Source organism: Haemaphysalis longicornis, unplaced genomic scaffold (assembly GCF_048455015.1).
Source record: "Haemaphysalis longicornis isolate Haplotype H1 unplaced genomic scaffold, Haemaphysalis longicornis Haplotype H1 scaffold_8, whole genome shotgun sequence".
In the NCBI taxonomy this organism is placed as follows: Eukaryota; Metazoa; Arthropoda; class Arachnida; order Ixodida; family Ixodidae; genus Haemaphysalis; species Haemaphysalis longicornis.
Window position 1 is genome coordinate 58,578,030 of NW_027526445.1, and position 27,096 is coordinate 58,605,125.

The following is a 27,096-nucleotide window of genomic DNA, read 5'->3' on the forward strand; positions in this document are numbered from 1 at the left end:
TCCCAACGACTGATGCACTTCGCAGTCCCCACGACATATTTTGTTTTTGGCCCACACGCTGCTGCAGGTTTCCCGGACGCCTATGAAGGAATTTTCTGTGGACCCCATTCGTTTCTTTGCGATGGTCGCCAGTGCGTCGACGCATTCAGAAAATGTGATGGTCGCCCAGACTGTGCAGACGGAACGGACGAGCACGACTGCGCGCCAAACGAAGGTGGTACAAGTCCTAACAGACAGTTTTGATCGCACAGATAAAACCTGCATGCGCCTATTTGCTTCTCAACTGCATTATCTTGCTTTTTTATGGTATTTACTATTGTCTCTGCAACATTATCTGCTTTGGCTTCCTCGTGGCGAGTGACAAATAATGAATTTGGCTGCAGTTTTGCATATACCATAAGTTGCTTTTGTAACCCATAGTTGCGCTGGTGTGCGCTTTAGTAGGTTTTTGCACAGATGTCAAACATTTTATACCTTTGTTCATCATAACAAACTTCAAAATTGCCTCCAACTCTGACTGTGTTTGGCTCTACAGCAATTGGCTTAAGTGTAGTACGTAGTGTTGTCGTTGGATAAGCTTCAACTGGTGGATAATCTTTCCGGATTCAGTTACTACTTGCAGGCAAATCTTGAAGGTAAATAATCACATTTGAGAGGGCACCAAGACCCAACTCAAACACAGACCACGCAGTTTTGCCTTTCATCACAGCCTGAACGCATGTTTCATTGTTTCAATTCCTTCGCTTTCTGTTTCCATTTCAGTTCTTAGTGCCAACAGCTGAAATAAACTATCAGGACATTCACAAAGAACAGTGTGGTATAATAAAATTCACATAACCACCACTTGTACGAGTGTACAATGAAGAAAGAATTGCTAGGGGTTGATAGTCTTGCTTGTCCCCGGAGTTTATTTTTTGTTGTGGGGTTACACGCTGCTGCACGTTTCCCGCACCACTCCAATGGAATTTTCTGTGGACCCCACATGTTTGTCTGCGACGGTCTCCGATGCGTGGACGCATCCGCAAAATGTGATGGTCACCGGCACTGTGCTGACGGAACCGACGAGAACGACTGCCCGCGCAGAGAAGGTGATAGCAGGCATGAGGGACTGCTTAGTCTCCAGAGACAAAAATTTCAGTCGGCTTTTTTCTTCTGAACTGCATTATCTTGCTTTGTCGGTGGTATTTACTTTTTTCTGTGCACCATATCCTGATTTGGCTTCCTCGTGGCGAGTGACATGATCAATTTTGGTGCACTCTTGCATAAAACAGGGGTTGATTTGTCAGTCATCGCACTATTGGTAGGTTCTTCAGTGAGATTTGCCGCAATAAATTTACACGAATACCAAACTTTTATTCCTATTTTTCGACATGTGATACTAGAAACGAGCCTCAAGGTGTGGCAGGATTTTACTTAACAGCACTTGGGGTGTCTTAAGCGTAATACGTAGTGTTTTCATCCGGATCCGGTTCAGCTGAGCTAAATGATTTACGGATTTCGTAACTAGTTGCAGAAATGTTTGAGTGTGATTGAGCACAGTTAAAAAATGATGTGCTTCCAAGTAAAACGCAGATCACGTATTTGCCCTTTTCCAGAACCCAAGGGAGATTCAATTCGTTCAATTCCCTCACTTCTCGCTGTCCTTTCTGTTGTTAGTGCCAACTGGTGAGACCGACTGCCAGCGGAGACACAGAGAAGAGAGTGCAATAGGCAACCAGGCTGATTTGCTTGTTCCCGAATGCGATGAAACTGGTCACTATCTACCTCTACAGTGCTTCGGTCAAGCTACGGATGGAAGCCGATTCTGTGCCTGCTACGACAAAGATTTCGTACAAATCAAGGCACCATCCAAAAAAGTCAGGTCTTGCAATTGCCTTCGTAGGCACCATGAATGGCTGCAGCAAAATGGTGAGCGAATTAAACGCAAAACCTTTTGTCTTCTCAATACCGTTACCAATAATTTGCAATCTTTTTTTTATTTCTTGCTAATGCTGTTTAAATTTCTGCTATCAAAATGTGTGTTTGATGAAAAGAACGAAATAAAATAAGTGAAAGTTGTTTGTATACTTTTAAAAGGTGTTTGCCACGCGGCAAGATATTTACACTCTTATTTGTAAACAGGGATGTGATGCAGTGCGCAGTGTAGAAGGATACTGTAGTGGGAGGCAACCATTGCCAACTGCTTATGTAAAAATTTGCTGACAACTACCCGGCTAAATAGCGCTCGGCCATCCTCGGGCGTGTTTTATTTGGATTGCGGCCAAGGTGTTCACTTTACTTGTTTCGCTATCACAATAAAAGTGCACGATTAACTTTAACGAAATAAATAACTGCCTACTCCACTTTATGCTGGGGCGGTTGATTTTTTGGTGGGAAGAGTTTTTTGCGAAGTTTGCATGAGGGCATGGTATCAGCGCGTGTTTCGAACCAAGACCTGCTGTAATTGAAGTACAAATGCCTTGTGGTCTCCAGGGTAAAAAACGTAATTTTTTTAATTTCGCAATACGCTGCGAATTCGGAATACTCTATCAGTGCGCTCACCCGTTGGGTACTCGATACAAATGAGAACAAAGAAATGATTTAACAAGAACGGTGTCTTAGAAAGTAATGCGCTACAAGCGACGTAATAAAGAAATCGTGGCGCATCGTTGCCCATGCCGTGTGCTCTGCGATACACGGATAAGTATTTTCTCCAACGGCATCACGTGAAGTGAAAAAATTAGCCGGCATAACTATCTTTCAAGTGAATGTGTCGAGTGAATCCTTCTATATGTCTTCTTTGTGTCTATAGAACGTCTATGTCTTCTTTGTGTCTATAATCCTTCTATGTGTCTATAGAACGACCATATAAGTCAATGGCTCCGGTTGGTTGAGCTCTAGACAGTTTGCGAAAACCAGTCGTACGATTAACAAAGGTGAAATTTTGCCGAGATTTTCTTATCGAGAATGAATTGTTCATGGGAACTGAACCACCACTGGCATGTAATGTTTGAAAGAATTTGTGCGATAACGATAAAACGTACTGACTCATTTCTTCGACAGGAAGTGAAAGGGAAAATGAACCTCGCTGTAACACAACGACTGGAGAGTTTCAATCCGTGCAATGTACCTCAACTCACCACTGGTGTGTGGATAAGGAGACTGGCGAGCCCTTGAGCCGACAGATGAGTGGTGGTTGTGGAATTGACCTGGCTTTAACCACTTGTGCTGTCAATGAAACTCATCGTGGCAACACTGAACACCACGACAGTGACCAGCCTGACAGCAATTGTGGACACGGTAGCTGCTCTGACCACGGTTCTAGCATCCATCGACCATCGTGACCAGTCGAAACACAATGGACGGGACAACCACCAACATCACTACTCCGGATAGGACAACTTAAATCTAGTTTTTTTTCATACAAAACATTCACATTTACGGAAGAATAGATTGAAAAGCCCGCTAATGTACTGTTGGCTTGCACTAATAAAATGAGTGGATAATGAACTGCGAATGCCTCTTTTAGAGACCATATTTTGTCTTGAGGTACTTACACAAAATTTGGTCTGTTTGTATATCTCTGCTATATGTGTCTACGTAAGTCGGTCTCTGTGTCTATAGGTCGGTCTCGTCTCAGCCACTCATTCAAAGCTCAAGAAAATCGTGAGCAAGTAGTCTATAGAGGCGAACCCATTAAAATAAGAAATCTGTTACCCAACTTTAAACTTGTCCACTTGAGAGAGCTGGAAGACAACACTAGCTATGTTTACACAAAGCATGATGCCGAACTGTTACACACCGAGTTTTCTTAATGGAGAGTAGATATACGTTTGATAGTTTTATTAAATTCAAAATTGGTGGTTAAAAACAGTGCTCTGACCGAAAATTACAAAAAGGGGCTCATGCAGGAGCCTAGACCTCGGGGCGGCATTCCAAGTCTTACCGACCCAAAGATTGCAAAAATAGCGCGCGAGCCGTGGAATCCCCCCAAAAATACTAAATTTATTTTCGCAAACGTCTACCCCGTTTAGAGTAAGAGCTGTGAAATGGAAATAAGAAATTTTGGAGGTGGCGGTAAGAGAAGACAGACACTTAAGTTACCCGTTCTTCAGAAGGCTATAGTACTTCAGCAATATTTGCAACAAATAGATGTAGAGAATTTTACGTTTGTTTTCGTTTTTGCAGCCAAAAGGGTAGGCTTGTTGTAAAAAGCATTAAGGCAAATTCCGGCGCTCAAGAAAGCGGACTGGTTTTTGCGGTATAAAACAATGCATAATTACAGCCATAGGGTGCCAATTTCACGTTAGGAGTATTGCATCATGAGAAAGGCAATATTTTTACGTATTTCTACAGAATAAACATTGTCAAGTTCATGTACTGTGCGTTCGCGTTAGCGGTAGCAAGACAAAGTACTTTCGAAGACTTTTGTAAGGTATAAAAGGAGATGTTGGGCATAATACGTGTAATGTCGCAAACTATGTCAGCTAAGAGCATATAGTAGAATTGAAATATCTCAAGCTTAAGAGTAGTGACAACAAATGTAACGTGATAAGAACGGTAGTACAAAACAATAACATGTCACAGCAGTAAATTAACCCTGAAAAGGAATTACTGTTTTCCTAAGTTCTGTGTCTTGCTTTTAAGTACTTCTTGGAATTTAGCACCTTGCCAAAATCTTCCTAAACTTCAGAATGGAAGTATGCAAAAGCAAAAGTCAGGCAGCCACAGAAAGAATATTACAGAGGTGTTCACCCGCTTAATATGCGAAATATAATAAGCACTTGGCAAGACTAAAACTTTGGGCAGGCTTGAATGTTCCCTCTTTGCTACAGCGATCTTGCCTACACCACGCCACCTGCATTCTGGCTGGGCCGTTGGTTACCTGTTAGAAGGCGTTTATTGCGTCGACGTACCGTGGTGTTTATCCAGAAAACCACGATTCTAAGGCCACTTTGCCCACTGGATAAGATTTTCCTAATATGGTTTGTAGGTTCAATATGACACCGTACGTACGAATATTTTATATCGTTTGATAATACTACTTTACGCTCGCAACATAGTACATCTGTGAAACTTCCAAGCAAAACCATTGTTAAAAACTACGGAAAGCTCTAAGTGACTTAAGGCGATATTTTACATGCAAGCAGCATTTTGTCCATTGAACATTCAAAGGATAATGGTGATGATTTGGCTCTTTTAGTTTATTAAATGAGACCAGGCCTCAGCCTGGTGCCATTGACACCATATTATATTCAAATCTGCACATAGCCTTATTTACTCGGAGGTTTCACGCCGCCGGTGTAGAACAATAAATTTCTCTTCGGTTTTAAACGTTCCTAAGCCTGTGCTGGAAATTTCCGGCTATACATTCAGAAATAAGTTTCTCCAAAAATGCAGAAATAAGCCATTCCCGCCTGGAAATTTTTCGACCGAATATCAACGCGGCAAAGAGTTTCAAAGGTATTTTTGGGGATGTTTGTAAAATCATATTAACCTTCGTGAACAAACTGTCAGCAACAAGAAATTTTATCGATATCGCTAACAAGCACAGTCTTTTACTTGTAATGATTACCAGTGCAAGTAAAACATTTTTCAATTTTAAATAATGTGGGTTGTTCTTGGTTAGCAGAATAAGGAGTGTGCACTTCAGACCTGATTCATAAAAATCATTTAACTATTGTAAATGGGCGGAATAATTGCTACGTCGGGAGCAAAAATTTTCACTTGCGGCGTCACGCGCTCAAACCCTCTGGTTGTCATTACTTATGAACAAACCATTACTTATGAACGAACACAGAAAGCGAAGTATAATGGTATGTTTCGACAACTTCTGAAAATATGGACATTGAAGACGCGGACGCTGTTTGTGGTTGTCGTGTGGCCCGCTCGTCTGTGTCATTCGGCTTTCTACCCGCTGTACACGGTTTAAGTAGATCACCGTATTGTAACACGGACATGCAACGATATGTATTGAAAAATGGAAATTGTAATGGCGCTTTTCCCTTGCAGCACCTTTGTGTCCCCGCTATTTCTGCAGCTCCATGTACATTGGGGTGCGCCACACCCACAAAATGCAGAAAACCACGGAGAATCACGTTTGAAGATGACCCGGCTACGAGCTCATGGCTACAAGTAACGAACGAAAACAGTGAGAAATTCAGCAAAAGAAGGCCTCGTTCACTGCAAATTGGGTTACGTAATGTTCATCTGCTTCCGTCGGTTTCACGTGAAAAGAAGGGGTGACTGCTAGGTCGGCAGTGAGTAAACGGCGCGCATTTATCCTCATGGTGTCTTTCCTCCTGGTATGCATTCTGGTTTATTTCAACTTGCAAACAAGGAGTTCCAGTGTGCCATAGCGAGCACTAGATAGACCTCAATAAAATAAGTTCCTGTATTTTTCTCCCTCTCAAGTGTGTTTAGATACCCACGAACGTGTTAATAAATCATTCAACATTGACTGCTAGGTACTTTTTCGGACCCTTGAGTTTGTCGGGCTACTGACAATTGTGTACACAATGACTAAGACGCAGTTCCCGGGCATCTCATGACCATGAGAATGAAAATGGGTCAGTTTTTAAAAAACGTAGTTCAGTGTAGCAGCTACTTTCAGACTTCTTAAGACAAATGATCAGTTCCAGGTAGCTATATTGGGAGTTATTTGTGCTAATAATTAAAAACTGAGCATAGGCACATAAATCAATAAAAGATTACACTGTTTTTTTAAAGGATAATTGAGGCTGATGAAACGTTTTAGCTTAAAAATGACTATTCTTAGATGTAGTGGCCTTTTTACACGACAATAAACGATTTGTTTATTTAAAAATAATAAAACTCACATTTCTCTTGTTCCTTTGTAATTCTCGTCCGATGAAAAATACGCTGTTTTATGTAGTGATGAGCCAGAAAGAAACTGAAAGGATTTCCCAAAACGGAAGTACTGCATCCAACAAGGAGCCCTTATGTGGGTTCAGCAAGCATAGCGCGCCTATTATTTTGCCTGGCCTCATGCGGTTAGTACCAACTGTTTCCGCTGTCAAAAACGGGGGAAATGTTGCGGGCAGATTTCTCAACTAGGACCTTGATTTTCTGCAAACGAGTAACAAATATGAGCGAAAACATGGGTTTTCGGGTGCCCGTGTTTCTGCAGGCAGCTTTGAGAAAAATCGCCCAATATCAAAAGTATGTTCACCACGTTCCCTCCCTTTGACTTTTCTGATTGCATACATGTCGCTACAATTCTTCGGACGCTCAATGTTGTAGCGCTAGGATTTCTAGTAGTTCCGCAATGCCGGCAGCGCCCGCAATCGAATTTTCTACCCTTGTTGGTGGCTCCGTCTTTTGTAATCAGGAGGTAACATTATTAGTCCCTACCACTGACCGAGTACACGCTGTGGTCTTGCGATGTTACTGCACGTATCACCGAACGTTTGGCCTGATGTGACGTGCACCCGGAAGAGTGAAAAAAAGATTGCGGTCACTCATGGGAGTGCCACAACCGCTTTGATAACAAGTAAGCATTGCAGCGTCATCTCTTTCGAGTCAGGTTCCACGCTTTAGGGCGTGTGGGGACTAGGTTTAAGCCTATGGCGTTGGTGGAAGCGGTGCATATTTTGCTTTTTCACCGAACGATGGCTTGCTTTCGTAGTAATGCTGTTTAGTTATTCCACTTTTAGCCCTAGCAAAGACGAAGCACTTGCCCCCCGTGATGCGACCCCAAATCTTGCCGGTGCATCTGTTGCGTGTCGTTGATTTCATGCCGGCGTCATGGTGGAAAACTTAGGGAATATTTTTTTTCTTGGAGGTTGGGATGGGCGAAGTTGTTGGTGGGATGGTTTCGGACTGGAGTCGCTAAATAGGTTCTTGCGGCTTCCTGAAGTAGGGATGCCACCCGTCTTCTGTTTCTTTTTGATGATTAAAACGTTTTGCTCCTCCTCGTATGCTCCTGCTCCTCTTTTTTCTCTCTGCTTCGCGTAACATAAGCAATAGCCATTTCAAGAGACCCCGTTTGTTCAGATTAAGGGACAGGTTTTCCTTCAACTTCAGCTTCAACAGTCGTGCGAACAAGACTGAGCTTACACAGCCACTAGCGTCTGCACGCGTGTACCTTAGCGGAGTAATGTGTAAACTCACTGACTCGTGCGCTAATTTGAAGCAGGTCTACCACAACATCGTATTATTCACTTTGCGTAGTAATTAGCCTAAATGTCACGGTGCCTTCCTAGAACTCGTCAAATATAATGTTTTTATGACGTGAATTCATCCAGGGGGAAATCGCGAAAAGGGGCAGACAAAATAATTTTGCTGACGCACAGAATGTTACCCTAATATAAATCAAGGATATTAACGGGAAAATATTGTTCTCCGTTATGACCGCGCAGTCAGAGACAGGCTGACGCACGGGCACACTTGAAAATAGAGTTTATTCATACAAGAAGAGTACGGCTTTTCGACTGCTCCGAAGCAATGTCCCAAAGCATCTCCCCGTGCATCGTCCATCTACTAGCGGAGTCGGGGGCGGTGCCGGCGAGGGGAAGGGCCAATTCACGGGGACACTAATCGGCACACTGTCGGGAGGCACCGACACCGAACTGTGCTTCCGCTAGGGAGCACGAACACAACATTTTTTCTCCCCACCACCCTATTAGAAGAGCGCCTGGTAGCGGTCAGGGGGGTGTCGCTGCCGTGTGGATTTGCGTTGATAGACCGCCTGGGGTTGTAACGAAGAAGCGAGCTCGCCGTCTCCGCATGTCGTTGTCGGCGTTGCAGCAGCGCTTTGCGTGGTGAGATGCCACGCCCTATTGACGGGTGGTAACACAACTTCCTTCAGATGTGACTGGGTTGTCTGAAAACGCCCTGGAGCTGACTGAGGTGCCGTCGAGTTGTCGTGCCGGAAATCTGGACGAGCCACGACCGCAGGCCAATCCGTTTTTTCACGGTGGCTGGGAGCCATTCCGGCTTGTGTTAAAACTGGCGGTCGAACACGTGTTCTCCAGGATGCCCGCCACCCGGCTGCGTGGTGGGTCGCGGGCATCCTATGCGCCTTTGAAGATGGCTCTGTTCGAACGGCCGTGAGAGGCATAATCATTTACTGCGAAAACATTAGCCTCACCGGGGTCTGGCCTGTGGTATTTTGCACTGCTGTATGCTGCTTGAAAAGAAAGTGGGCCAATCACCGCTGCAAAGACCCTGTCTAGTCTTTGCAAGGTGCCCTATTCAGTTTGGCTAGGTAGCGCTAGGCTTGGCCGCTTCTTGCTGTGTGGTACGGGGCCGATGTCGCAGCTGTGATACCGTTGTCTTTGTATACCCGCCTGATCTCTGCCTACACAAATGTTGTGCCGTGGTCCGATACTATTGTTTGAGGTAGTCCGAACGTTGCAAACAACGCACGCAGGGCGTCGATGACTGCCGCAGATGTTGGCCTACTCATTTGTGCAACTTCTAGCCTTTTTGTGTAGGCAGCCACCACAACTAGAAAGGTTGTTGCCTCAGGCTGGGCCTGCAAAGGCAACATGCAGGGTGTGCCATGGAGATGTTGGCTTCTCCCAATCAGGAATGGGGGCTCTGGGCGGGACTTGTTGGTTTCCCAGGCAAGCTTGACGCGTTTGCGCAGCTGTTTTGAGGTCGTAGTCAATTCCTGGCCACCAAATGTAGCCGCGAGCGCACCTTTTCATGGCTACAACTCCTCGATGTCCAGAATGGTTGAGGGCCATGGCTTTCTCGCGTAGTGCATGCGTAATAACGACTCGGGACCTGAGTGTCACGCAGCCACGATGGAGGCTCAACTCCGTTGCTCCTTTCTTAAAGGCGTTGAAGTTTTCTCCGGTCAGTTTTGGCACGCGGCCTTGGTGCAGTGCTTTTGCTCAGATGCGACAACATCGGGTCCTCTTGCGTGGCTACGGCGACCGTGTCGGGTGTTAGCGGTGGATTTGGCAGCGCCTCACACATTTCAGCACACAGCTTACTTGTGGAGGATCCGCAATTGTTTCGCCGAGTGGTAGCCGACTCAATGCATCCGCGTTCTGGTCTCTTTTTCCTGGGCGGCGCACGAGCTCGTAGTCGTATGCTGACATTTTTATGTGCCACCGTGTCATACGGGGTAGTCGTCCTCATGCGTGCGTAGCCATTGCGTAGCACTCTGACTTACAACGTGTGTCGCGCAAACACTTCCTCGTCACCACTCTTATGTCGGCGCAGCCAGTGACAAGCGGGCACAAGTACGGGCACACTTGAAAATAGAGTTTATTCCCCCAAGAAGAGCACGGCTTTTCAACTGCTCCGAAGCAAGGTTACAAAGCGTCTCCCCGTGCTTTGTCCACCGCACCGTGGAGTCGGGGCCGGAGCCGGCGAGGGAAAGGGGGCCCTTCGCGAGGGACACTAATCGGACCGCCGTCGGGAGGCGCCGACACAGAACTCGCTTCCGCTGGGGAGCACGAACACAACAGTCTCCATATAATTAAGGTAATGAAAGTTCTTTAGGCAGATCAATGAGGTATTTTTAATGTCGGTATGAAGCTTAATTTTTCGGCAGTTTAAATGTGCTGTTCCAAAATTTCTTCCACAATTCCCATTCACACCGTCACATTTCCATTGCCCAAGACAAATAAATGCGCAGTGGGCTGTAGGATACATTGATAAAGAGTAGCGGTAAGAAATCCATGCCCTGAAGTTTAGCTTAGTCTATTAATAAATGAAATCCGATTTTTTTTTACTTTTTCCCGTTTTTTATCATCCATTTTCATTTCTTTCCCTGCTAGCGTGGCTTTTCCTTAAACTTATTTTTGTTTTTATTTCCGTTGTTTTATAGCACAGCTTTCCACATCTGCCAGCCGTTCTTTCGCGGTGTGTGGGACAATAAACTCGCAACGTGGCGGGGGCAGCGGGTGGGGAGGGTGTCACTCACGGAGCAGACCGTAGATGGCTGGCCAATTTACCCAGCGTTCCACGCGCCGCCTGAGGTGCCTGAGGCGCCTGCCGGAAGGCAGGCATGCCGGCCGGCAGGCGCGTCAGCGGTATGGCTTTGTCGTCTGCTTTAGCGACGGTTGTTTGGGAGTGTTTGGGGGAAGCTTCGCCTGCAATGCGCGCTTCCTTCGCACGCCTTGATTAACTTGTTCGACAGTACCTCGTGGGTTGTCCGGACCCGATAAAAGTAAGTGGTAGTACTGCAAAGATACGTCGAGGATTCGATTGAAGGGCGGGAGAAACAAAATGACCACATGCAGGCACCTGGCCGCTAGAGAAGCGCTATCTTTTGCGCACTGCTTCTCACGCATGAAACTCCCTTTTCCAAATGGCTACATACAAATTCAGCTGTGTTTAATAAGGTATTACAAAAGGTGGAAGTAGCAACTGGTTCGGATAAAGAGTGACTATAATAGTTCCTTCAGCTTTCTCGCATTTGTCACACCTACTAAACTAACTAGTTATTATAGGTATAAGTGGGAATGACTAAGCTCACGTGCCGATTTGTTTCGGTGTCAACGCTTGTGTCACGCGGAGGTTTATCCCCGAGCTAGCACATCAGGCTGGCTAGGTTCCGCTGCCTCACCCTTCAAAAGATGCTCCTCTCCGTTTTCTTTCTGGCGACGCACGTCCGGGCTGCAGCGGCGGCATCCACCCCTCTAGCCCGGCCGTGGCCGACGGTGCTGCTTTCGGGACACCGCCCCAGCGAATTCTAAGTAACGGCTGGCAGAATCTCTGGTTTCACTCTTTCTAGAGCCGCGTGTGGGAATTCAAGGGATGTCGCATGGGGAATTGTGTCGGGTGTCGCTTAAAGCTTTGCTTTGCAACCATCTTAACCACATGAATTGGAGCCAATTTTTGTATTACGTTTTGGTTGCGTCACTCCTTTTATCCTTTTAAAGCATGGATAAATGACTGGTCGTCCATGACCGTTCCCCTGTGTTTGCCTTCTCTTATAATTTTTGTAATTTTGTTTCTGTCAATCTACGCACATAAATCTTCTATTGATTTTTGCAGACTATTCAGTTTGTATACAAATGTGTCCTGAATGTTCCAATGTGTTTTCCTGTGTCTGCGGATTACATGTATTTTTATACGAACGTGTAACTGCTATGTAATTGTAACTTGCATTGACGTGCCGAAGCGCAGCATAAGACGAGGGACAGAAACACAGACACAAAGCCCACTCTGTGTCTTCTGGGTACTAGTCCCTAGGCTTGTGCTGCTCATCGACACATTATCATGCACAAACACGCCCAAACCACTACTCTGTTGTAACTCGTATGCATTTATATGTCTAGTGCGCGCGCTACAACAGCACTTGCCTTGTGTATGTGGTCCTTTGCCCGTGTAGCAGATAAATGGCTGTATGATTTTATCCCCCTAACATTAAGAACTGCTTCTGTTGATGTTGAAATGAAGATTTGAGTCATTGGTATTGTTAAAATGGTATTTAGCTGGTACTTTGCTCATTTTACCTTTTTTAGATTCCATCGGAGCATGCTCGGGGCATTTTTGTTACAGCCGACGGACCAACCCTAGGCATGCCATGACGGTGACTTGTTTGATTTGGGCCCCTCCACCATGTTTGCGCCATGGCATGGGCTAACTAAGCTTATGTTCTGCTCTTATACAGCTACATTTTTTACTACCATCGTAGTGTTAGCACTGTATTAGAAGAAGCCGTATTTTGTAATTTGGTGTCAAAAGATTGGAGGTGTTGCTCATTATATCTCCGCGATTTCCCTTCTGTTTCCGTGTACATCAACCTCCTTGTGATCCCATACATCGATGTGTAATTTACGCTGCATGTTATACCAAGGATTGGGGATGACAGGCATGTCCTGTTCAGAGAGATATTTTCGCTTTCAAGTAAAATATGTGCTATTGTTTTTGTTTCTCTTCTAGAGACCACACATTGCTTATTATTTGTATGCACATCACGCAAAGCTCGTGGACGTGTTTTTTTGTGGCTTATCCTCCGCATGTCAAAAGCACTTGATACGGCGAGATTCATTGACAAAAATCATCCAGATCCTTGAGACAATTTCGATAACTCCGCCCCCATTAAATACATTTGGGCTGCTACCCGACATGTCCAGTGCAGCCGCACCATTTTTGGACTTGACTGTAGCACACCATAGTGAATCTGCGAATATGTAGTGGACAGGGCTGTATGTAACCGATAATGCTACGATGATGCATCCAGATTCCGGTTGCACAATTCACGATTCCTGCTCTCACGCAGCCGGTTTCTGAATTTAATTAATTCTCCTACATTGTAGGGAGCATGCAGACACAGACACAGACGCAAGCACACACTAGCATGCACGCGAACGCACCAGCGCACGCACCCACGACCCACAAACGCATTGTATTTCCTGTAAACTCTTGACTCCTTTCATTTAGAGAAGGGAGATCATTTTACGAAGTCCATATAAATCAGGAATGACAGTAGACCGCCCGGAACACACCAGAGTGCTAATCCTAAATTCTTTATCAATTTGGAAGCAAAATCCTGGGCCTTTTGTCTATCTGGAAATACTTTATAGTATATGTAGGCAGCATGCTCGTCTCACGCCGGGGAGCTGGGAATACACTGTGGCTAAGGCGCGTAGAGAAGCGACAGGAACATCATGTCCCTTGCTCAGTGTAAGACCGACGGGATTTTCAGGGTTGCGGGCTGCGAAAAACAGAACTACAAAGCTAGTCTCTTCAGGACTGTGACTCAAAGCTTCAGCAATATAAACAAAACGAAATGCGAGAAGTCTTGATGATTTTATTAGCAACAACTACCAGTTTACAGCCAGTCAGCCAAAACAAATATATCCAGATACCCGTTACTGAGTTTCCGCGACAAAACAGCAGCAAAGACGCTGGTGCTATCCAGGTCGCGGTGGCCGCTATTCAGATGCCCGCGACAAGGAACAACGTCGTGTGTTAGATTTCGCAAAATGGCAATGATCTACAGGTCGCTCTAATTCATCTGATGCGCACCACCGTCGCGCGCTTTATATCCTAGGTGTAGCTGCAGCGTGTTACAGTCACAATATTTGATTTTTTCAAAGCGCACTGAGCGCAGTGCAGGTCGCGTTTACGTCATGCATATACATGTTGCACCGCGTCCGAAAGTCGCCCAGTAGCCACAGCCATAGTTACTAGAAACTCGATGGTAAAAGCGTCAGAAGGCACCGATGAGTCATCTCGCCACTACATCAGATCGCTGCGATGCACGCCTTTCGCAGGCACCTAAATTTGGTAACGCTGGGTGATGTAGTCTTGGGCAATGCCTGAGACTGTCGACTGCGTGTTGCCTTTTACTGTAAAAAGTCCATTTTTTTCTTTCACGTTCTGAACGGTACGTTGAAAAGCAGCTTCAAGGAAGTAACCCAAAATTTTTTATTCGTGGCCTGCATTCAAGTTATCTGCATGGGTCTCTGCAGGGTTCCAAAAAAGGAAGAGTGCATCAGAGATAGGTGTACAAACACTTGCGTAAGTTTGTGTCAATTTCTTCTCATGTTCCAACTGATACGCTGTTTTCTGGTAAACTTATGTGTAAATCCGTGCAAGTTTCCACTCTTTTTTCGTGAGTTACTTTCTTGTAATTACTGAGGGCATTGCTGAAAGTTAATTTTTACGAAGTTCTTAAAGTTTTTTCTCACGTGTAAATTTCGAATAACGTACAATTGAATACTTTTTCGTATTTACTTCTTCTGCACGCTTTAACATTGAAGCTCCTCTTTCACAGCGCAAAAGGTGCCCTAAAATATTTATAAATTATGATACATATGTGAAAAAGGTTGTTTGTTAGATGAATATTTCTGTTTTCTGTAATGTTGGTTTATTGAGAAAGGGGACTATATTCACGGCTTCCAAGGCTTCCAACGACGCAATATTTTATTTATTTATTTCAAGTGGTCACCAAAAGCGCGGTGCGTTTTCGGTCGAGGCACTGGATAAATGAAGAATATAAGACATACACAGCGACAACGTATATGTAAAAGTAGTATAGAAAAATCGGTTAAATAAATGTGTATGTATACAGGGTGTTTCAGAACATTAAGTAAGTTTGAAAAAAAAATGGGCTTTTGGAAGTTAAATTTTTCTTCTTGCACTAAGTGATCAGGGGCTGTGGCGGTTGCTATAAGTTTGGTTTCAATTCTATTTCAAGGAATATTTACCTATACTTTATAAATTACATTTTTAATTATTCTAAGTTTGATTTTTGGATGTAATGAGGCAATTGTAGACGATCACGAGTCCATCGAGTATCGATTATTAGATTTTCTGTATTTTGATTGCGTGCAGTGGTAGAGTAGGGATCAATTTTAGGGTGATCACGGTAGCATCAATTATCCGGCATTCCAAACTACACCACGGCCGTTTCCAGAACTTTGGAGATGCAGGTAGCAGTGCCTTCTGCCTCTGGTTGTCTATTTCGTGATACCACCCTAATTCAACCTGTAACACGGCGCTTCTGCTTCAGTTGCCCTCCGAGTGATCACTTTCAAATTGAGTCCCATTTTACAGTGCTCAGAACATCAGCTCCGCAGATGCGCGCAAAGGGCTGCGGCCTGCAGCTGAGCGCCATAAAGCCGCCCCCACAAGCTAATGTCAGTCGCAGCTGTGCATGTCGCAGGCATCCCACGCGCGGAGCGCTTATTCTTCTGCCAGAATAGAGGAAAGGGCCCCCGGAACAGGCGAAAGGTATTTCACAGGCAATTTTGTAGATTACAATGTCATTAGTTTTACGCTATTTGTGCATGAACCATAGCCGCCGCACGAAAACGGCGGCAGGTCGCTGCCGCACCAGGCAATCGGGGTGACTAGTCATATTTGGGCGGGCGAGGAGGTTCCAGCGGGTGATACACCGGACCCCGCTTGCCTCTTTCCTGGCTAAAAGATAAAGCGCGGCGTGCGTGTTACGGGCACATCTCCGAGTGATATAGACGTGTGGGCCTGGCCTTGCAGCGCTCAACTGCCGCCTCTATCCCGTTGACTGTACCCGTAGACCTGAGGTTCTGAGCGTTGTTGCTCGACGCGCAGTTACAATTTCCGAAATGTAATATTGGACACTGGATGTACTCATGATCATCTACAATGTCCTCATTACAACGAAGCACCTCACAAGAATTTATTTAAAAAGTTACAAAATTCTAGTTAAAATTATTCCCCCAATAGCAGTTACCCGTTTTATAGCGGCCTCAACGGCCCCAGATTCCTTGGCACAAGAAAAAAAATTTTACATCCAACAACCACTTTTTAAAAATTACTAAAGTCTTCCATGAAACACCCTGTATACGAAAGTTGAGAGTGATCAAAGAAGGCTAAACCGTTTCCTGGACAACCCCTCAGAGGTCCTGTGTTGCATTTGCGTTGACATTTGACCGGCACATTAACAGCAGAGGAACAACACCGTTGGTAGTGCTGCGATTTCCTGATCATCTTGTGTTCCAGAATATTATGGTGGTTGTCTCCTAGCTAGAAAATTTTCCGTGCGTGTGTATCTAGCATCATCAAAATCAGGATTTATTTCTCCTTAGCCGGTTGTTTAGTCTCAACATACGTGCACGTGAGTGGCATCGCCAGCCTCAAAATAGTACTCATAAATGTGCGTACCATATACCCACTAGGTATTGAGCGGAAAATATTGCTGGTCAGCGCCTTGCCGTTGATTAATTTTACACTGCTTTTCAAACATTATTTTCAGTTTCGGGGATAGCTCCAATATTTTGTGTGTTACAGAAGTGAATAAAGGGTTCGAAGTTCACTTGTGGTACTGAGCAAAGGGAAGCGGATTCGATTCCATGCCGCGGCGGTCGCTTTCATGATGGAGGCAAAAAAGCCAAAATGCCCGTGTGTTCGAGAATTAGCGCATGTTGCAGATCCCCAGGTGGACAAGATTAATCCGGAGCCCTGCACTACGGCGCACCCCATCACCCGAGTAGCGTCTGCGCGTTAAACCCCATAATCAAGAAATCAATGAATAAATGAATAAATCAATGAAACAATCCAATTTTACATGATTCCTCAGTGGAGCCTGTGATCCAAGCCGGCTTTGAAATTTGTTTTTTTGTTGAGGGAAAGCTTTCTCTTGCCGGCTTTTTCTTCAGATACTTATAACGTTTAAAAAAGGGAGGTGGACGCACGGTCTCAGATAAAAAATGTTTTTAAATAGGCAAATTAGCCATAGAGAAATAGAGAAACGGAGATTTACTTCCATAAAAATGACTCCTGCTGGCGAGAGAGGAGGGGTTGGACGAGGTTCTTTGAGGGTCGTTTCTTTGGTGGAATAGGGGAGGAATGGTATAGGTTGTCTGGTAGTGACGCCGTATGTGACCCGGTGTGCAAGAAGAAAATAGGTATGCAGCTTGAAATCTCTCACAGTAAGTAAAATGGGTAGGATACGACGCAAGAAAAATGTGGAAACAGAAAAGATTGAATAGCGGTTACAAGAACAAGGCAAATTTACGAAACTCCAAATATTTCACACGAATCGAAAAAATTGGGAAAAATAAAACAAAAGCACCTTGGAAATACAGAAGCGTTGTTGGGTGGTGGTTGCGAGGGCCATACAAATATTAGCTACTTTAAATAAACCCACATCTAGGGAAATGGTCATGAACAATAGAAAAGAAGATGTATGTACAGAAATCAGAGGCAACGGATGATGATGCGCTGGAGCAAGAGCTCGAGGGAGCGGCAGTGTACAACCGCAAGGTTTCGTAAGCCGTTTATCGGGCACGGTTTCTTCTGACAAATGCCCAGCCGAACGCTCCCGTAGCCAGCGAAGGCGGGACCGCAGCTGCTTTAGCCCATGATCCGACGGGTACGTCATCACGCAACGTGCCTGCGTCACGGCATCGGTCAGTCACCCTTCCGAAACCTTAGATTCCAGCGTTTTCGGGAATTCTGCACGAGTGGCAAGCTTTTTGGGATCACTACAGCGTGACCATTCATGACAACGTCGAGCTGAAGTTGTCGTGCTGTTGTACTTGATCGGCGATGCCAGGCGGGCCATCGAGGGTATCCTACTCTCGGGAGCAAACTACGACGTTGCGGTGAGCGCCCTCGTTCACGCTTTGGCCCTGTAGAGTTGCTCGTTAACGAGCATATTCATCATCGGCTTGCATTCCCACTGATTCGTAGCTCGACGAATATCGACAGGCTCCGCGAGTTGTACGATAAGGTACATTTCCGCGTCAGCGCCCTGTAAGCCCTGGGAGTTCCGCAAGAGCAGTGTACCGTGGTTCTCAACCATGGGCTCCTTCGATGCCTGCCCGATGACATAACCTTGATGTATCGGCAGAGGGCTAAGGAATTGGGGCAAGGAAAGACTGCTGGATCCGCGAGAGAATCCGCTTTGAGTCAAAGACATGGTTGCCAGGTGAAGAAACAACTGAAATTCTTGAGGATCCAAATTGAGGTTTGCGAAGAAGGGAAGCAAGGGCAGCCTCTATCAACCGCAGCTCGTCGGTCCGTCCAGAACGCCGTCTTGAACCCCCAGGACTATGACTATCGGAGACACCCGTTCCCTAGCTCTGGCATTGACCGCGGAGACAGAGTCCACAGTCACACCGACGTGTCCTTTATGCGACAGCAGCCGGCACAAGGTGGTGGACTACCGGGTCAGCCAGTCGGCGGCCGAGAAGAGGGCACGATTGCGCAACGCTCGCTGCTGCTTCCGGTGCTGCAGACGCAACCATGTGGCTCGTCCCTTTGTCTGGAATCAGTGTGGATATTGAACTTCAAATGGCAGTCAAGATGTAGTATAACGAAAAAAAATAAAGTATCGCAGGGGAGTATAGAGTGAGAACGTAGGTTTAAGGGACGATGAGAAGGAAATGGCCTTTCAGAAGACCTAAAAATCATAAACTGGGTTTGGGCTGGGCTTAAAATAGGTTGGTTCTTGTAGCACCATTTATTCATATCTAGAAGCGTGTTATTCCAATGTAAAGAAAGAGCCGTTAGAGGGTTATCCACGGCAGATATAGTCGTGTCATCTGCGTATACCGCACAGTGAGTTGATGTCATTACATCGACAAGATTAGTAATGTAAATAATAAATAATAAAGAGCACAAAATAGATGCCTAGGGCCCTCCTTGATTTAGTAGATTAGTTTTAAAAGAAGCGCCTGCTACGTACACCGAGAATTCTCTATTGTGCACATGATTTTTCAGGAAGGTCAATGGAGCTCCAGTTATCCCATAAGCCTACAATTTGTTAAACAGGGTGGCATTAATAATGCTGTCAAAGGCCTTGGTGAAATCTAGGAAAACCGATCCAAAAAATGTACCAAAGACAAGTAATTTTTTAAAGTTATCTAATAAGGAAACTAGAGCTAGGCTTGTCGAACTGCCTGAACGAAAGCAAAATTGACAGGGATGAAGTATATTATATTTGCTTAGGTAATTACCTGAACGATCAACGAACAACTTTTCAATAACTTTGCTGAGGGACGAAAGAATGGAAATGGGCCGATAATTGGAAATGGTTCTTATGTCACCCTTCCTGAACACCGGAACTATTTTAGAATTTTCTAAAAGTTTCGGAAATACGCCTTGCTGAAACATCAGAATAATGATATCGATAGGTATCGCAGAAATATTACGAGCTTCAAGTTTTAAGTGATACACCGAAATATTGCCTATACCCGAGCATTTATTTTTTATATTCAAGAGAACTGAGCACACTTCGTCAGGGGTTACGGGGAACAGAAAAAATGAAGAAGCGACCAAAGAAAAGGAACATTCCGGAATGACCGAATGTGAAGTAGCGATACTAGAAAAAATATCTCTGAAAGCATTAGCAATACAAGTTGGCTGTTGCAAAGAAATACCACTATATATTATTTAAGATATAGGTTAGTTTCCATTTGATTCGTTTAAAAAGTTGTTCAAAAGCTTCGATTGCTTTTTAGGCTCCCCCCGATGTTTATTGAACTCTTTTTCATAATAACGCTTTTTTGATTCTGTGAGTAAAATTTTCAAATTGTTGCAATATTTCGTGTATCGGCGGGCGACCGAAGTATTAAAAGGCTGTCTTTTTGTTTTGTGTGAAGGTTATCCTTTTTACGAACACTTGTCATTAAGCCGTTTGTCATTCATGGATTGTGGGGAATTTATACCGTTTTTTGCAATTAACAGTTATTATACTAGATGTTGCGGCCTTTAAAATAAAGCACACAATTTCTGTAGCATTGGCTCCACGTCGAGATGAGAATTATAAAGATTATCCGAACTAACAAGTGACCCGTGAGTTACAGCTATATCATCGATGAATTTGTCATGATCCAGCACAGATGTATAAAAACAGCTGTCGACACTGGGGCGTCTAGCATTAAATCGTAAGTAAACGGGGAAGTGATCTGTAATGTTTGTGTCAACCGCGCCAGCCTCAAGGGCGGATGAAAAATTGCATAAGACATGATCTGAAAAAGATTGTGACCCCTGGTGGCCACATTTTGTTGGAGCAGTAATAAGCAATTCTTAGCCGAAGCCACTGAAGCAGTTCGTGTAAGCTTAGTAGACACTAGATTCTAAATCTAGGAAGTTTATCTTTAAGTCCCCTACTAGCACAACTTGCTTATTCCCTAAAGATACCTTCTGAAGTAATTTACCGAAATTTGACAGAAATTTCAGAACAGGAGATGAAGGACAGCGATACACACTGACAATGATAATTTTTTTCTGTGGTTTAGGAATGACTTGCCACATGCGATCCACAGAGATTCGCACAGTGGTACAGTGAAATACCGATCAAACCTGCCCGTGTACGAAACCCCACTGGAAACAAAAATTGCAGCCACACCTTGCGCGTCAGAAGATCGGTGGCAATATTCTTCCGGATACTATGGAAAAGAATACATGTTACGGTCTGCACCGCAAATCAACGTTTCCGAAAGGCAGATAAGCAAAAAGCGGTGGTGCAGTAGAGAGAGAAAAGTGGTAATCGCGTCATAGTTCTTACGGATGCTGACATTAAATATAAATAGCGAATATTCCTGTAATGTAAGGGAATGTTGGAGATTGCCAACAGTGATCGAAGACCTAAAAAAAGAAAGAAAAAGAAAACTGAGTGGCTCATAAAGTGGATGTAGGGCGTCGTTTAAGTGAAAATCGATAGGCCAGAGGAGGCATTTATTCGAAAGACCCTGCTATCTTCAGACTTGCGCGCCAAGATGCGACCATTCTATGTCCAGATCAACTTCCACTGGTGCTCTTTCTTGAGAGCCAGTGCCCTAGAAAGTAGCTTCTTATTCGCAGCAGTCAGCTGGACATTCCTGTAAAAAGCCTTGTCGGAACATTCGGAAAAGCCAATGTTGCTATTGCGAAGCCGAGCCTTGCGAGCTTTGCGGACGAACTCACCAGTACTGTCACAGTGTTCAGGAAATTGATAGTTGGCATGGGCTTCATGAACTCGAACGGTGCCGTTACTGAAGAATTGAATTCCATAATCACATTTCCCACAAAGAAGAAAACACCCGAAAGCAATAAGGACGGACACGGCAAGGGCTTTCTCATTGTTTCCGACAGAGAAGCGCTTCCACCCGCACAAGCGTACAAGTCAAATTCAGAAGTGGCGCATTTGAAAAGTACGAAGCTATATTTCAAGGAATACCTGGGTATTGCTCGACAAGGGTATCTCTATAGCAAAATGACTTCTGGAGAGTGTAGCACGGGTGCGTACCCGTCTCGCTTACCAACTTCACCAGTAAGCGTCATCTCGCAAAAGATGTCACTGTAGCAGACTTCCACGAAAACGCCGAAGTAACCCTTCTTTATTGATTGTAGCGTTTAACGCGCAGACGCAACGCCGGCGATGAGGACCGACGTAGTGAAGGGCTCCGGGGTAATTTTGACCAGCCGGGGATCTTTAACGCACGCCGAAATATCCTACACACGGGCGTTTTTTTATTTTCGCCTCCATCTCAAAAGCGGCCGCCGCGGCCGGGAATAGAGCCCGCGACCTTGTACTCAGTAGCGCAACGCTTTAGCCACTGAGCTACCGTGGCGGGTTCAAATCGAATGTCCCGGTTGGCTCTGTTAATACGCATTGCTGGAGGCATAAACGGCTGGCACGGTGTTTAGCACCGTCACTACATTCACGACACCATGAGGCAATAAAGACGTCCTATAGCGAGGCGTAAACGAATGTACCAATGTTCTAGTACCGTGACTACATCGACGTTTACAAGAGACGGCAACATGAAACCGCAGCATGAAGTAACGCTTTTTACATCATTAGGAACAATCGCAAATGAGTCGCCTAGAGTACACTTCCGACTACCTGTGGAAACGACCAGGAACTTTCTGACAATCAAAATCATGCCTGAGTAGCCCTGTACGCAAATTCTGAACTTCCTTCACGACCACATTTATAGTGTTCCGTACGAATATTGGAAAGCACCGATCTATTTTGGATATGCCCTCCGGCAAGGCGGTTAGCAGCAATACAGGATTACCCCGCAGGACCGGGAGGCAATCAAGAAGCAATTGAAAATATGCTATACGATTATGTCAGTCAACAATTTCAAAGTTCGTGTGTCACCCTTGATGCTGATTAAAAGAGATGACAGCCTTTTTTACTGCGTTGACTACAGCTGACTTGACAAAAGGTAAGGAATATCCGCTCTCAAAAATTCATGATAACCGCTGGGCGATGCTAAATTATCCACTTAATTGGACCTGCACTGTAGCCATTGGCAGCTAGAACTCAAGAAGAGAGATCCCGAGAAGGCTCCGGGCATTATACCTTAGGGCCTGTACAAATTCAAGGTTCTCCCCTTCACACTCTGCTCTTATACCGCTAGTCTGCAACACCTGATGGGCACTGTTATTGCTGAAGCTAAATGCCGATGCGCCTGGTCTAACTGCATGGCGCCATGGTATTTGAAGTACATTGTCAGAACGTTTGTTCCCCAAAAGAAACGTCGTCGAAGCCATTTCTGCTGCACACTTTACCACCAACCTGAACTGGTCATCTGTGATTCAAATAAATGAACGTTCTCGGTCGTGCGCTGGTTTGTCATGGTAACCGACCAGGCACGCAAAAAATGACTGGTCTAGCAACGTTCCCTCGATCAAGCGCTAACACGGCGGTAAGACACTTCTTTGTGACGTCGCGCATAGGGCTGGCGCTTTTTGGAAAACTTTTGTAAGGTAGCGCAATCGTTCGCGGGTCTTAAGAAAGGTAGCGTAGCCTTCCAAACGAGTTCAAATGCTTTTGACGCACTGCGCGAGCGCTTGAAAACTGGACCATTACTGGCGGAAATAAACGACATCACATCACATCACCTTATTTCCATAAAGACCACTCTAGGGGATATTGGATAATGGGTGGCTTGACAAAACAATTTTTTATTTGCTACATGTTTTTTATTGCGAAAGAAATGTAGACAACTCGTTGAAAAATGTGGATGGGCAGGAAATGGCGACTACGTCGTGATGAAGGTCATTCCTGTCGTTTGTAATCTGTAAAAAGAAAGACATTGAAAAAGTGGTCGTTTTAAGACGTGGTCGGGTGAGTTGAAGTGGATCACTAGTATAGTGATATACGCAGGCTTATGTAAGAATGCAGGGATGACGGAGAAGGCTATGAAAGAATTTATGAGAAAGGCAGACGCTGGAAATACGCCGGCGGACGTCAATTGCTGAAGGAGCCGATTATTTTTTGGGGACTCATAGACTGGAATTATACGACTACGAAGGATGAATAAACCTAATAGCACGGTCTTGAACTTCCTCGAGTGTGTTTATTAGATATATTTGGTGTGGGCTCGATATTGCAGGCGCATATTGCAATTTAGAGCGGATAAGAGACTTGTACGCCTTCAGTTTCACATTCTTAGGGGAGGACAGAAGGTGGCGTTTTAGAAAACCTAAACATCTGTTTGCAGGTGATATAAGGTTAGTAATTTGCATGTGCCAGTTAAGATCGTTCCATACGGTGATAGTCATATGAATATACTTGTTCTAGGGCAACATTATCAATTACGTACGGGAACAGAAAATGGTTGTAGTGGCGGTGAAATGACACTGTTTTGCATTTCTTAGGATTGAGTTTCATAAGCCAGCGGTCACACCTTTCGTGTACGTGCTTCAGGGCATTAGGGTATTTTGGAAGGCGGTGTTATGAGTGGGGTTAGTTATTCAGCAATATATTACACAGTCTGGAGCAAGCAAACTGATTCTGGTAGAGACTTGCGAAGCTAGGTCTTCTATGTAAATTATGAAGAGAAGGGGCCAGACAACGGAGCCTTGTTGGGCACCTGATGTTACATCAAGTGGACTAGACTGCACTGCGCCGAGGGAAACAAATTAGGAGCGGTTTGTTAGGAATTCTTCATACAACTTAGAGTGCAATGATGTAAATTTAAGGATCTAAGTTTTATTAGCTGTCAAATATGAGGGACCCTGTCAAAGGCTTTCAAGAATTGAACAATATTGCGTAAGCCTGCTGGGTATTGTCAAGACTTGTATGCAACTCTTGGACAAAAAGTGCAAATTGGGTTTCGCAAGAGCAACATTTACGGAACCCATAGTGATCTGGATGGAAGAACTTCTTCACGTCAAGAAAGTTTACAATTGAGGAGTAGCTGACATGTTTCCTGACTTCGCAGGGTACACTTGTTAGAGCGATGGGATGACACTCCTGACTCCGTACTTTGTACTGACACCCGCAACGTTGGTATTCGTGCCATCCATGTGCAGTAGCGAAACGTTGCGAAGAAAATATTAGCATACACTAGTCGCGCTCATTCCGAAGCTGAGAGTCATTGTTCCGAGACTCAGATAGAATGGGAGGGGGGTGTATGAGCGAGTTTCGCTCGTACAGGTACAGCACACAGTTCCAAGCTATTATCGGCCCCCTATAAATCTGCTTGCTCGCAATCCTCGAATATCCCTCTGGGAGACTTGCTCAATAGACCTTCCGGCTGCTGCAGCAGGGTAACACGCTGGTATAGAAGTCGGGCAGAAAACATTGCGACGCTGATATTTTGGTGCGAGCTGCTATTACAGTTGGTTTGCCTGGGATCAACAATGACCGTTGGTTCATCGCAGTCATTCATACTATGAATATGGCAGCCCAGCTTTAGGCCGGTGCGGAACAGCGACCACTTTTCGAGTACCTTTGGGGAATAGTGTCACTGCTCGACGCACCTGTCTTTGCGGACTAACTTTGTACTGCCTATAGGTCAATGTCCTTTACAAAAAAAAAAAACCAGGGCAATACCAACGAGAAATTTCTCTTTGCATTCAGCCTTACGAACCAAAAGGTTAGAGTGCTGCCAGAATTACCCAACCGCAGGTCACGTAAGTGTCATCGCACGTTTTCTAGAATTCTTCAGCAACACAACTGGTCAAAACAACTAATTACACTGCAGCACTACCTGAAAACCTAGCATGACTGCCAGCACCGCAAGAGAACAGTAGCGAAACCCGCTGGAATACTATATTCCCCAGATCTGCCTGATGCACAATGTCGCCAAATTGGACTTGATGTGCACAGATGGGCAAAAGGAAATCATTTCCGCAATGGAGCATTTAAAGCGGTAAGCTGAGACGTGGTAATTCCATAAGCAGCTAAAGAAAAGATGTTGATTTTTTTCTCTACAACATCGTCTTCCACCAAGGCACCCCCATGGGTACTAAAACAAGCAGCGGCAAAGCTTTCGCAACACATTTTATGCAAAAGGTCTTCTGCTTGAAGCACAGCCCTCACAGCTAAGGAACCGCCTTGCCCCCCAAAAAGGGCTTGGGAGAACACCGTAATGGACGTTTACCAGATATGATGACTAAGTAAATAAACTCTAACCAGAAGACATGAGATGAAATTCTTATACACGTGGTGGTTTGAGAGGAAAAACGCATTGTGTTATCGGAGACGTGAAGCTCGCCCAGAAGGTGTTTATGTCACAGGTCTGAAATTGTTTTCCTCCTGGTGACGCGGTGCGTGATGCTTCTGCGCTCAAAACTTGTGCCTCCCGTTGTTGATCTCGTAGCTACGTAGTTCTGAGCCTCCACATCTTCTTTTTTACCGAGTACCAACATGTCGGTGCCACACACAAAGGGGAACAGTGCCACCGCTCGTAATGTGCTTGAAATTTAGCACCCCGTCCCTGGGCGCGCATCAGATAGCTGCTGCTGATTCTGCCCTGAACTAAGTGGAAGGGAAAAAGCGAATAACGTATCAAAACAAGGATGTGGCTTAGAAAAGATAAAGGACAAAACGTTTGAGAGTTCGGCCACGGCTAAATCTTGCGGCTGGCCTTTCGGCATTACTTCGTTTACGTTAACAAACGTAATTGCGAAGAGTATTGTTTTTATTGTGACGATGTTCTGTCAAAGGATGTATAATATATCCTAAACCGTAGAGGACCCTTTGTATAATAAACAAACCATCGTACCGCCTGCGCCTCAACCACATATCTGTCGTTAAACTTGCGTTTTCTTTCTTAACGTTGTAGGTTCTTCAGCGTGAGTTATTTAAAAACATTCGGCATCATTACACGAGACTCAAAAGTGTAGCTTTTACGAGCCGTCGTAAATACTCAGTTACTCATCAGGAATGCAAATTAATGTCTTCTTCGTGCATAGCAACCTAATATATTACGTTTTTGCTTCTAAGACATCTAAAGAGCTGAATGACGTGCCGTCCCTATTTGAAACTTTTGCGAATATCCGTGCTTGTCTGCTTTCAAACCCGCTGTCGAGAATACTATTGAGTTTGATTGACTGTATGTTTAAGTAGTGCCCGATATTGTTCTGTTTTCGTGGGGTGTTTGCGGTTTTTAATTTGATTTTATATGTATTGCTTTCATTACAATTGCAGCTTTTGTACATAAAAACTTTCGGTTTGATATGTTTTTACCCCAAACACTCCTTATATAATCCCCTAAGCAGATTAAAGGTGAATAAATATTTAATGATGATATAAATAATACTACGATGGTTGTTCTTCAGCCACAACACACTAACAATACAACAGTGTCTAAGAGTTTCCAAAAATATAAGAAAAAAGTTTGAAACAGAGGAGGTAAAGGCCGTGGGTGAAGCCGGGTGCTTTTCGTTTGTAAGCGTGGAGAGCTCTCTGTTGCATGGCGATGCCTAGACACAGAGATAACCCGGAGCCTTTGGCGAATACCTGAATTC

The 27,096-nt window shown here is 44.7% G+C and overlaps 1 protein-coding gene across 3 annotated transcripts in view; it reads left to right on the plus strand.

The window, feature by feature from the left end:
* The window catches only part of LOC144148667 (SCO-spondin-like), a 33,420-nt gene extending 29,934 nt beyond the window's left edge, over positions 1-3,486 (plus strand). For 2 of the 3 annotated variants that reach the window (XM_077680182.1, XM_077680184.1), the window contains 2 exons: positions 1,657-1,908; positions 3,043-3,486. In XM_077680182.1, the coding sequence (XP_077536308.1) occupies positions 1,657-1,908; positions 3,043-3,323 (533 nt within the window). In that variant the 3' untranslated portion in view covers positions 3,324-3,486. Of the gene's footprint in view, positions 1-67; positions 479-1,656; positions 1,909-3,042 lie in introns of those variants that run through there. The other variant, XM_077680185.1, reaches the window with a different exon arrangement.
* The last annotated feature ends 23,610 nt before the right edge of the window (positions 3,487-27,096 follow it).